General features: G+C 42.3%; 1 protein-coding gene across 1 annotated transcript; it reads right to left on the reverse strand.

Moving 5' to 3' along the window:
• LOC109839075 lies at nt 5,849-12,280 on the reverse strand. The gene is made up of 2 exons (XM_020407509.1): nt 12,161-12,280; nt 5,849-6,295 (listed from the first exon to the last, which is right to left on the reverse strand). The coding sequence occupies exons 1-2, from the start codon at nt 12,278-12,280 to the stop codon at nt 5,849-5,851; spliced, it is 567 nt and encodes a 188-aa protein (XP_020263098.1).

A 12,773-nucleotide genomic window follows, 5' to 3' on the forward strand; every position in this document is an offset into this window, starting at 1 on the left:
CATGCACAAGGGTTGGGTGATCAATCCATGTTTTCCTCGATTTGCTAGCAAATATGGTCGGTTACTTGCTGATGTAGAAGTGCCTGGAACGAATCGAACTTCTCTCGATGTTAGCTATTTCAGATGGCTAATGAACATAAGGCCAAGCCATCTTATTTTCCGAGTGAAGGAACGCTGCTATCTAGAGCCTTATCTGCCGTGTCGATTCGCCCGTCAATTTGGATACGATCAGATATACGTCGGGAATCCAAACCAACAATTTCATACTCACAGTGGACTAGTGGATAGCGCTCGAGCTTGGCTGTGGAATGTGACGGGTAGTACCGGTGCCAAGTTTAATCTTCTGAATACTGACTGCCACTTAGAGCTCACATATTTATATTACAAATGGATTATGGTAGCTAACGCGTCCGTCCCTCTAAGACCAATTAAAGAGTTGATGGCTGAAGCTGCATCACGTATTGCTGAGAGGATGGTCCGAGAAAATCTGCAGGAATGAAGAAAATGCGGTAATAAGCTCGCTAGTCCCTCAGGCATAGGCAAGCAGAAAATGGAGGAAGTAGAGGAGGAATCATTCGCTTCCAACGAAAAGACTTCCAAAGAGGATGAAACCACTGCTAGTGGTGCTATGGAGGCCAATAGCGACTTCGAGGAATATGCAACAGGTTTGTCTGAGTCCTTTTATAAAGAGCTATGGGATATATCGGTCGCTGATCGAGCTCGTCGACTTAAAGCTCCAAAGAAATGGAGAATTTTGCCCACTCATAATAGAATGATGGTTGAGCTTTTAGATGTAGGTTCCGAGGGAGAAGAGGGGAGAAGTAGCCTTGTCACTCGTGCTTGATCTCGAGCCACAACTCAAGTTAGATCACAAGTTGAGTCGCGTGCTACATCAATACAGAACAGACCTGTGGATCTTAAAGAGGTCCGACCTACGAAACGACTGAACTTGACCATCAAGCGACACGCTAAACCCCCAGGCTTCCCAAGCGGAGGTGGCCGACGATGCGCCAATTGGTAGGGAAGGTAACATTTCGACTCCTGTCATCTTTTCAGTCCTTTCATCTATCAAGCTTCAGACTTAGCAATTTTTTATTCTAGGGGGTCATGAAGAAGATGCAATGATGTACAACCCTCCTTCTCCCAACTTAGATTTTTTTAGAGGGTCCAGCTTCGTGCCCCAAGTAGATGAGGCTATGGCCGAGGATCCGACAGGTGTTAAAATAGATGCGGTCCTTGAGACTGGTGAAGGTGCCATTGTAGAATCTGGTTTGTCTACCATGATCGCTAGCCCAGGTACATCTATTACCGGTAGTACACCTTTCAGATGGCAATATCGGGTATTAAATGACTCAGAGTTCATCCCTCCTATAATTGCTTATATGCTTCTGGATCTTTTAGAAAAGCTACAAGAGGCGAGCGTTGATGTCGGGATCGCGGAACCTACCGTTGCTATCGGTGGTGAATTTAATTCCCATTCATTGTCAATTTTCAACTTCTATTTCCTTGTCTTGACACTTAGAATTTTCTGTAGACATTTTGATGGAAGGTTTAAATGACGAAGAAGTCTCTCCCGATATAGTCAACGCACCTTCATTTGATCCCGCACAAGATCCTTCAAGATCTGGCGACAAGCAGTTCAACAATATATTGTCAGAACCAACTCATCATGAGGCTGTCGAACCAGTTTTCGAGGCTGGTCCCTCTGCCGGTATGAATTTTATCCTTTTGTGAAAGTTATACACTCATCAGTCTTACTTAACTGTAGGGGAGTTACGCTTGTAGGATCAGTCGTTTAGACTGATACAACTATTATTGTTGGAATATCTGACGATCCTGAGTGCCTTGATTTCTTGCTGTTTGGCGGGAACTATCATAGAAACTCAATCGTCAGTCATTCGAACCCAGCTCACAATCCCGATGATTGAGATGACTGCTATAGCGGTGGGGACTAGCCCTGTTGAGCAAGCCGTGAGACCAACTAACGAGGTTGGTACGTCAACGGCTGCGACATCAGCGATGATCTTAACAGCCAAGCCGTGAGACCAACTAACGAGGTTGGTACGTCAACGGCTGCGACATCAGCGATGATCTTAACAGCTCGTGGTGCCGTCCAGTCGGAACCAAGTGCGGGACATCAACTTGAGGAAACTTGGTAAATTCTAACGCCGATACTAATTTAGAACTTTGGCTAATATTTTAAAGATATTTACATCATCTTTTTCTTGTAGGGTTATCTTCTCGGATCAATGATATAGTCAAGGCTCTACTATCTGATGATGACCCGGATCAAACTCTGTTTTGCATGGAAGTCAGCTCTCTCTTCTTCTTTGTGAACGTGATGATTGATAAGCTTCTCGTCAGGGGACTTTCCTTCCATCAATTTAGACCAGCGCTTTCCACCAAAATAAATCCAATAGAGAAAGCGGGCTCTCTGGATCTGGCGCAATCTATAGCTAACGATTTAGACCGTCTTGAGTGAACTCCAACGGTTACAAGAATTGAAGACTACTGGTACTTCAATGTACATAGCTGCCCAGATGGAATCTCGTCTACAAATATGGCGCGACACTCGAGCCTCCGCTGGACTTGAAATTCAAACGCAACAAAGCCAAGTGGATCGAATGAAAGCCGCCCTTGTTTAGAAACAAACAACTTTGTGTCAACTCAAGTCCTCTATTACGTTAGGCGAGGCCAAGATAGAGCGACTTAAAGAGGAGCTCAAGGCAGAGGAGTATGCCTTTGTTATCTTTGAGATGACGAAGGCTGACTTAGAGCGCTCACAAGTTGTGTTAGCCGGGAAGTTAGAGCTCTTGGAATAGAAGTTAGCCATGATGGAAGAAGAGGCTGCAAAAATATTATCCCTCACCGAGGAATCCTTCAAGGTTGAACTGCAGCGTGAGCTTGAGTGAGCTTATACAGAAGAATTGACTAAACTTGAATAGCAAATTCGTAGTCACAAACTTCATGTAGATTGATTGTAACTCTTGTACCTGCAAACTCAATTTTTATTAATAGAAGATATTTCTTTTTCGTTCATTATGTCTCTTTTATTATGATATCCTATTCTATTTGGAATAATCAATCATAATATTTATAGGATTTTTGGCAAATCCTCAGCCATCAACGGGTTTGATGAGCCTTAACCGACTACCGTTTGAGTCAGGCTAGAGTGCGAATTATTTAAATCCGTTCCGTATGTAACGTTGTACTAAAAGAGTTAACTCTTCTAGTGCTACGATATTAAATACATAGACTTCGTCTTTCTCATGAGAGTAGACTACCCAGCAACGCGTGTCAGTCGCTGATATATCCCTTCTTAGGCTTCGGGATAAAATTGCTTAGACTCGGATTCTGGTGTCTTCTTCAATCGGTGAAAGACTAAACCGGAAACGTGTGTTAGATATAGACTTAGGATTTTTGGTAAATCCTCAGCCCTCAACGGATTTGACATGACTTTACCGATTATCGTTTGAATCGGTCTTGCATGCAGATTGTTTAAGTCCGTTCTGCATGTAACGTTATGCTAAGAGAGTTAATTTTCTTAGACTTGGTGCTATGATTTTGAATACATAAACTTTGCCATTTCTTATGGGAATATGGCACCCGACAACGTGTGTTAGGCGCTGACTTATCCCTACTTAGGCTTCAGGATAAAATTCCCCAGACTTGTATTCTGGTGTCTTCTTCACTCGGCGAAAGACTAAACTGACTATGTGTGTTAGACGTAGACTTATCTCTAATTAGCAATCAAGATAAAATCCCTTGTGTATAAAGTGCACGGATTTGAAGCAAAGAATCGTGTCTTTTCTTAGGGTAAAGACGAACCCGATGCTGGAGAAGAAGAATTTTATATTCTGTCCCTAAGTCTTGTTTAGGGCAAAGACGAATCCAAAATAGGAGAGGAAGAATTTTATATCCTATCTTCTAAAACTGAAGAGAAAGAATTTTATATTCTATCTCTAATTGCAAAGGAGACTCGAGGTGGGATCTCCACCCCAGAATCCGGAAAGGTGAAACTAGGAGTGGGATCTCCACTCCAAGAATCAGAAAGATTCAAGCGACCCTAACTTTTATAGGATTAGTTGCTTAATCTAAGAAAAGAATTCCTCATTTATTAAGGTAAAATTCTGATTTTGACCCTAACTTTTATAGGTTTGGTTGAAAAGGAAAAGGTGGAAGTCTTTCGTTTATCGAAAGGAGACATTCCAATCTTGGTCCTAACTAATACAGGTTTGACCAAGTGAGGTTGGAGGCAATCCTAACTTTTATAGGTGTGATTGTTCAAATTAAAAATGGACCTCTCGTTCATGGAAGGAATCGAGAGGGGATTTTTTCTTTGGCCCTAACATTTATATGTTTGACCAAGACAGCAGTGGGAGTGGAATACAGATAGCAGTGAGAATGCCAACTTGTACTAGCCACTCGATGGAGGATTTCGATGTTAAATGATTAGGACTTAATGCGTCGAGCTTGAAAATTGCCAAAGATTGGTGGATAGAAATCTCAAGTGTCGTGTTAGTATTTTAACAACGTGAGTGTTAAATGTACCAACATGACAAGAGTTTGAACGGACTTAACCGATAGGAATTTTGGCAAACCCACCATCAATTGATTTGATCAGAGGGGGGTTTTGTGAGGAAAGATTGATCTGTCAAAATGATCGAGTCTCGTCTCAGCATAAGAATTCATGAGAGTCGGTGAATTCGATATCAACAATAAGATACGTTCCAACTTTGAAGATATTTAGAATCCAAGTGTAGACTTATTTATCACTTTGGTAGTAACTGGGTTATGCCTAAGAATATCACACGTAGTATTCTTCCAGGAACTTCCCGATACATGGGTTATCCTGAATGTACTAAGGGTAGTACTTTTTCAGGAACTTACCATTTATCGGCATCATAAGTCGGGCGCCTTCCTTAGTAATAAGACGATATGTGTCATTTGAATAGACTATCTCTACCATAAATTATCCTTCCTATTTAGGTTCGAACTTTCCTTTCTTTTTAGAATTAAGGATCATTGGTCGTCGGACTGCTAAGACCAAGTCTCCTTCTTTGAAACTTCATTGTCGAATCTTTTTATTAAAGGCTCGGGAAATTCTGGCTTGGTAGAACTCAATGTGCTGTTGAGCTTCTAAGTGCTTCTCGTCAAGTATTTCAAGTTCTTCAAGGAATTTTTGATGTTGTTCTTCAGTCATCATCTGGGTTGTGAAAGCGATTCTAAGAGATGGAATTTGAATTTCCAATAGAAGGACAGCTTCATACCCATATACCAGAGAATATGGGATTGCGCCAGTAGGCATGCGAACTGTGGTGCGGTAGGCTCATAGTGCTTCACTAAGTTTATCATTCCAATCTCGTTTATTAGTCTTCACAAGTTTTGACAAAAGCTTTATGATAGTCTTATTAAAGGTTTCAGCTAATCCATTCACTATGGAATTGTAAGCTATCAACGAGACGTCTTGAATTTTAAACTTCTTGCAAAACTTGATGAAAGTATTGCTGACAAACTGAGGACCGTTGTCATATATGATTCATCTTGGGACACCATACCAGTAGATAATATGGTGTTTGATGAATGTCACAATGTTGCTTGTCTTAACTTCTCTGAGCGGAATCGCTTCAACCAATTTGGAGAAGTAATCGGTAATTGTCAGGACGAATCGATCGCCTTTGATTGACGGAGGAAAAATAAGACCAACAACATCCATTCCCCAGGTCTCAAAAGGCCATGATGTATCCGAAGAGTGTAGATGCTCCGGGGGTTGATGCATATAATTTACGTGCACTTGACACGTGTGGCACTTTCGGGCATACGCAACTACATCGTTAATCATGGTGGGCTAGAAATATCCCATCCTTCCAATGCGATCATAAAGTTTGGGACCAGGTTGGTGTGCACCACAAACTTCTTCATGTGTCTCTCTAAGGACTTCTCCTGCTTCTTTAGTCGATAAGCAACGTAGTAGTAAACCATCATACCTCCGATAATATAACGTTTGATTCTCTGTGTTATAGTAGAACCTCAGTACTCTCTTTCGGATTGAGTCCCTTTCCTTCACATCTTCTGGTAAGATCCCGTGCAAGATGTAATCTATGATAGGGAAACGCCACTCTCGAGGTTTGAATTCAACTTGGGTTAAATGCACTTCTTTAATATCCTCTTCTCTATCATCTGCATCGTAGATTGGTATGAAGAGCTGGTGAGTTCTCACCATAACGAATTGTTTTGTTTCAGGAGGCTGTGCCAGAGATACTGCTAATGCTGCTAATACATCCGCGTAGGTGTTCTGTAAGCATGGAATGTATTCGATGAAGAATCATTCAAACAATTCTGCTATCTTAACGGCCACCTTATGGTATAGTATCAAATCCTGATTTCTGACCTTATATTCCCCTTGAACTGGTTTAACCACCAGTTAAGAATTATCGAAAGCTTCGAGATACTCGACCCCCAGCTCTTTGGCAAAACTGAGTCCAATAAGCAGTGCGTTATACTCGACTATATTGTTTGAGCATGGCTCGGTCAGTGAGTAGGCTTGAGGCATCACATGTTTTTCCGGGGCAACTAAGACAACTCCAACCCTGGAGGAAATCTTAGAACATCCAGAAACACTTGCTACATTAGTTGCTCGAGAAGCACCATCGAAGTACAAACGCCACACCTGTTGATGGGAAGTTATGTTGGCTTTGTTGGTTTCATCTAGCAGATCGTCGTATACCTTGGCGGTATCCATAGTTAGATTAGCTGCCAGGAGATCACAAATAGCTTGTCCTTTGACCGACTTTTGTTATTTAAAGTGTAGGTCGTATTGGGATAGAAGCAGAGCCTATTTTACTAATCGCCAATTAATGAAGGCCAGCTACGTCATGAATATCCGGACTGGATTAACATTGGAGTTGATGTAAATAGCCTGTCCGACCAAGTAGTGCCACATCTTTTGAATAGCGAACACCAAGGCGAGACATTCCCTTTCAATCATTGGATATCGGGATTCAGCATCCACAAGGGTCCGGCTCAAGTAATATACTATCTGTTTGTGACTATTGTCGTCGTCTTGTGTAAGTAATGTACTTAACGAGTGGCTCATCACCTTAACATATATCAAGAATGGTTTGCCTGATTTTGATGTAACGAGTACAGGGGGTTTCGAGAGATATTCTTTGATATCCTTGAATGCTTTTTGACAAGCGTTATCCTAAACGAATGATACGTCCTTCTTTGTGAGCCTGGAGAATGGTTGACATTTCTCCGAAAGGTTCGAGATGAACTGACGGATATAAGCCAACCGTCCTTGCAATCCTCTAAGTTCTTTAAGATTTCTTGGGGGTTGCAACTTGTTAATTACCTTTACTTTATCAGGGTCAATATGAATACCCTTGATGGTGACGACGAATCCAAGGAATTTGCTGCTGGATATTCCAAGGAAAGATTTGGTAGGATTCATCTTCAGTTGATGAGTCCGCATCGGATCAAACATCATCTTCAATTGATGAGTCCGCATCGGATCAAACATCATCTTCAAGTCTTTGATGTGATTATTTTTTTCACGATTTTTCATGACTAGGTCGTCCATGTAGCATTCGATAGTATTCCGGAGGTACTCTTGGAAAATCATTGACATGGCTCCCTGATATGTAGCACCTGCATTCTTTAAGCCAAAGGGCATAACTGTGTAGCAAAAGACACCAAGGGGTGTTCTAAACACGGTATGCTTTTCATTATCTAGGTGCATCTTTATCTAATTATAACCAGAAAATCCGTCGAATCCACATGTATTGTCGATGATAACATCCGCGATAGGAAGATGGAACTCATCTTTTGGGTAGGCGATGTTAAGGTCTCTAAAGTCGATATAAATCCTGATTTTCCCATTCTTCTTAAGGACCAGGACAATATTGGCAAGCCATTCAGGGTGTTGCTCCTCCCTGATGAAACCCAAGTCGATAAACTTTTTAACTTCGAACTCGATTGACTCTATAATTTACGGATGAAACCGTCTTTGTTGTTGTTTGACAGGTTTGACATCCGGCTTAATATTGAGGTGATGCATTACCACATTTGGATCGAGCCCTGGCATATCCTCATAGTTTCAAGCAAAGACATCAATATACTCCCTAATGAAGGCAATTAACTCTTCTTTCTCATTTGGCGGGAGGCGGTCGCTAACAAAAATCGGCTTTGGATTATCTTCATCACCCATATTCACCTGGATTACTTGGTCCTCGGTACGGGGGTCCCTTTGTTCAAACCTATCACCGTACTGCATATTTAGGTGATGAACCCAAGGGTCTTCCCAAGTTGGCATTTGATCGTCTTCCTCAATTGTGACGGGGTCGATCATAGTCATGTTTGACATTAGTCTTTTGAATATTTCTCCAAGACTAGTGTCAGAATCCCAGGCTGAAGAATTAGAAGAATATTCGTCTTTACCCTTATTAGCTATTTGATCAATGACCTGCCAGCAGCACTCGCCATCGGACGAGAAGACATAGCCTAAACCTCGTCTGTAGCTATAATAATCATCGGGTTTTCCTTTTGGTACATAAGCCATACGGGGTGGAACTCGCGGTCCTCGACCAAAGTAAAGACCCTCTCCGAGTGTGAAGTCATATCCGTATTTCTTCATTAGATTACGTGCTTTTGTGTCATATCTGAATAAATGAGGAGCAAGTTTATCATCATCGTCATCTTCTCTCAAAAAGTGATATGGTACTGAAAACTCCTTGCCTTTATCGTAAACGACTTCTTTTTCACCCCCTGCCTTTGCGGGGACGACAAGTGTCGTTACGAACAAATCCGAAACATGCTTCTTCGTCATGCAATATGATTGAAGTGGCATATACAAGTTAGGGTCATCGTATAAACCTTTCATAACGTTATCAAGATACAACGAGTACTCTAAATCATCATTTATTACTACTTCTTCGGATAGTTGCTAATTACAACTACTATCTGATGACTCTTTATCATCAAGATCGATTACAATGGGAACAATATCATTAAGTACAAAACCATCATCATAATCAAATCCAGCCTCGGTATAAGCTTCTTCTCCGCTATCCGTGCCTTGGGCCGATGGTTCAGTATCGAATTCAGCACCGTAGAGAAGGGAGTCAATAAAATAATTTTCCAACCCTTAAATGGTTGCTTATCCGCGACCACCATCTTGACCTTGTTATTAGTGTCTACATATTTAGGACACTGATGGAGGGTAGAAGGGACTATAACGTTATCGTGGATCCATGGTCGTCCCAATAGTAAGTTATTAGAAGTCTCTGCATCGATCACATAACATGTGACTTCTGACTTCAGATCTCTAATCTAGCACTTTACTCGGATTTTACCCAATGGTTTGGACCCACTGGTGTTGAATCTGTAGATTGTAGTGCCTGTGGAGGCTAGTTTACTGGCTAGTTTTTTGAGCTTGTACAGCAATTGGAGTGGCATGATGCTAACAGCGGAACCCGGATCGACTTGGATCCGGTTGATGACGTTGGAACTAATATGTCCGGTGAAATATAGGGGCCGATCATGCTTCAAATTCTTTGTCAGCATATCCTCCTTGGTGAAAGAAATGCAGGAAAAGTGGTTCGCCGTGAGGTTACAGTGTTAGACTGGCAGCTCTGGCTCCTCAGGGGATGGCTTGATCTTAGTTAGGAAAACATCAGAATTGGCCAAGGCTTCTTATAGTGCTTCCCTTGTGTCTTTTGAAAGATGTAGCAACTCATATAAGGTTAATCTAGCTGGTATATTAGCTAACTGCGCTATAATATCAAAGCGATACGGAGTGTTTGAGCTCCCCGGTTTGTCTCTTCTAATTGGTTGATTGAATCGAGACTACTTCGGGTTCTTAACTTCTTGGTATAAGGGTTCCTTCCCCTTTTGCTTTTGTTGAGTCTTCTCAATAACTACTGGAGAAGTTGTGGCCACACCCATTCCAGCTAATGTTTTAGAGGGAACACTTTTGGTCACCCCCTGCTCGGCTAACTGATTGGAGGCATTCAGGTATTTAAAATGGTATTCATTCCCACTCCGGGTAGCAAAAGCTGTTCTCTGTTGGTTACAAAGACTTCTTGTTTGTCTTTAGAGAGTGGGAAAGTAGAAATTCCTTCGTCATCTTCTTCTGGACAGGCTGCGGCTCCACAACAAGACTTCCCTTTCCCCTTTGATTTTTTCTTGGATAAGGATCCGGTCCACTGTTCATCTTTAATTAGATCAGGATGGACCCAAAGAATCTTGTCATTTGGGGTTGTTTGCGGCACGAGTCCTTCCTGGTGCTGTCCATGGGGGTTGTCGTTTACGGTTTTCATTGTCACTTTCATCACGGGCTCGGGTTGAAACCATTTCAACGGGACAGATCCAAAGCTAATTGTCACTGCATTCACACCTACCTTCTTCTATTTAGATTGCTTCATAGTAATGACCCCAACATCGATCAAAGCTTGGATTTTGTCTTTGAGGGCGTAACACGACTTGGTAGGGTGGTGAACCGCGCTCTGTGGAACGCGCAGTACTTTAGATCATTAACCCTTTTAGCGTCTTCTTAGTCCTGAATTGGAGGCAACTTAATCTTGTTGTTCTCTATGAGGTATTTGAAAATACCGGGGACTTCGTCTTCTTTAAACGAGTAGACTTTTGGAAATTTTGGTTGCAAAGTATTTTGCTTTTGGGGTTGTTGTTGCCACTGTGACTGTTGAGGCGCCTTTTGTTGTCGCTGTTGTGGTTGCGTTTGCGCTTGCAGCTCAAATGTTTGGTTCATGTCGATTGCGTTTGCTTGCACTTTCCCTTTACCCCGAGGGACAAAATTCTAATGTGGAGTATTTATTGTCGTTTGACCTCTTTCGGCCTTCTTCCTCTTGAGGAAGCATTCGGCTCGTTCTCCTTGTACCTTCAAATCCCTCCAGGTCTTTGATGGCGCCATTTCCATGACTTCGAGGATATCCAACGGAAGATTATTATGACAAGTTTCAAGGATGAAGTCTTCACTGATCGGATCTCAACAATTCATTGCTTTGTTCCAGAATCGTTTGACGAAGTTCTCAACTAATTCTCTATCCTTCTGGTTCTCATCGAATAATGTTCCGATTGAAACCTCGGTGTCGTCATTGAAGAAATTTGTGAGAAACATATCTTCCATGTCATCCTAACTGTTAATTCTCCCCAGCTTAAGACGGTGATACCAATCGAAGACTGCTCCGCGAAGAGTGCCAACGAATGACCGTACCATCAAGAGCTCATTGCCAAAGATTATTCCTAAATGAGACTCGAAGTATATTAAGTGTTGAGTGGGGGAACCCTTTCTATCAAACGGCGTGAAGTTGATCAAATTAAACTTCATCGGGTATGGGATTGATTCCCACTCTCTCGGGTATGGACACGGTATTCCAGCCATCTTTACTTCTTGAACACTCATCAACGCATTGATTTTGCTCTCCAAATCCCTCATCTTCTTATCCTCGCTTGTATCTTTCTTCAAGTGATTTTGGAGAGAAGTGACGTGGTCCTCCTTTGTATTGTTATCATCCGAGGGACCATCCCAAGCATTGTTGTCAACGGGAGGGGTATCCATGTTGGCATTATCGTCCGCCTCCCGATCACTATCAGCTTGGTTGGGATTGCGATGGCTGGACTCTCCCTACTGATTTGTCAGCACCATAATTTGTTGGCTGTGCATTTCTCTCATCTCCTGCATAGCCATCTCCATTTCAAATTTGAAATTTCCTTTTTGTTTGGTTAGAGCGTCTTTGAGAATTTTAGCAATTTGTTATGTGTTGATCATAAATGACTCATAGGATTGTCCCGCGCTGGATGCCGTATCATCGGCCATTATTGAGCAAGCATCTTTTGTTTCATCATTTGAGGGTAATACCTTTTGCATTCTCTGGTAATCCCTTCATCTACTGGTCCCCGATCGTAATCGAGTTATATGCTGGGATACTATTGAAAACTGATCGGGACTAAAGTGTCATGTCGACCTCCCTTTACCGGTCATGTTGACAGACACTTCTGGAAATTTATCATTCTGAGCGGTAGCTGGTTTCTTTCTATGAAAACACCTTGGCTTGAACTTGGACGTTCCGGTAGAGATTCTTTCAAATATCAAAACTCTCTCCGGGACAGTCTTGGGGTAGCAACATTCTAACAACACTACCTTGATAATTTTGGCACAAGGATAATGAGAGTCCACTTCTCGGTTACTCCTTTTCCGATACTTGTTCGTACTCCTAGCCCGATAGTACAACTCATCGGCCTTATGGCCGGAGCAACCCATCGTGTGTTGGCACGACTCTCCAGGTATAACGTCATTGTCAGACGAATACGTTTTCCTCTAGGGACTCAATGCTTTGTTAGTGTCTTCAGGAGTCACGCATTCGAGGCTACTTTTTGGTGAGGGTTGAACCTCAACGGGCTCCCGGACTTCGACGCGCAATCCAATGTAGTTAGTTATAAAGATTTTCCCATCATGCGTTCTCTTCCATTGCTAAGGAGGATGATTATGTTCCCCAGCCTGATAAACCACTCGAGATCTGTTCAATGGGCCTAAGCGCTCTTTTACTAGAGCTTTACCTCGATCCTCATGTGAAGGGCCAAGGCGATCTGTGATCTTTATCTTACATCGGGACAAATCCACACTGTCACGAGGCTCCAACAGAGGTGTGGAACTTGAAGGAATCGGAGAAACAAGTGTAGAACGTCTTTTGTCTTGGTCCTGGCACAGGTCAGACTTGAGTGACCTGTGGCTTGGAGGGTCAGACCGACCCACG

Source organism: Asparagus officinalis, chromosome 4 (genome assembly GCF_001876935.1).
Source record: "Asparagus officinalis chromosome 4, Aspof.V1, whole genome shotgun sequence".
Taxonomy (NCBI): Eukaryota; Viridiplantae; Streptophyta; class Magnoliopsida; order Asparagales; family Asparagaceae; genus Asparagus; species Asparagus officinalis.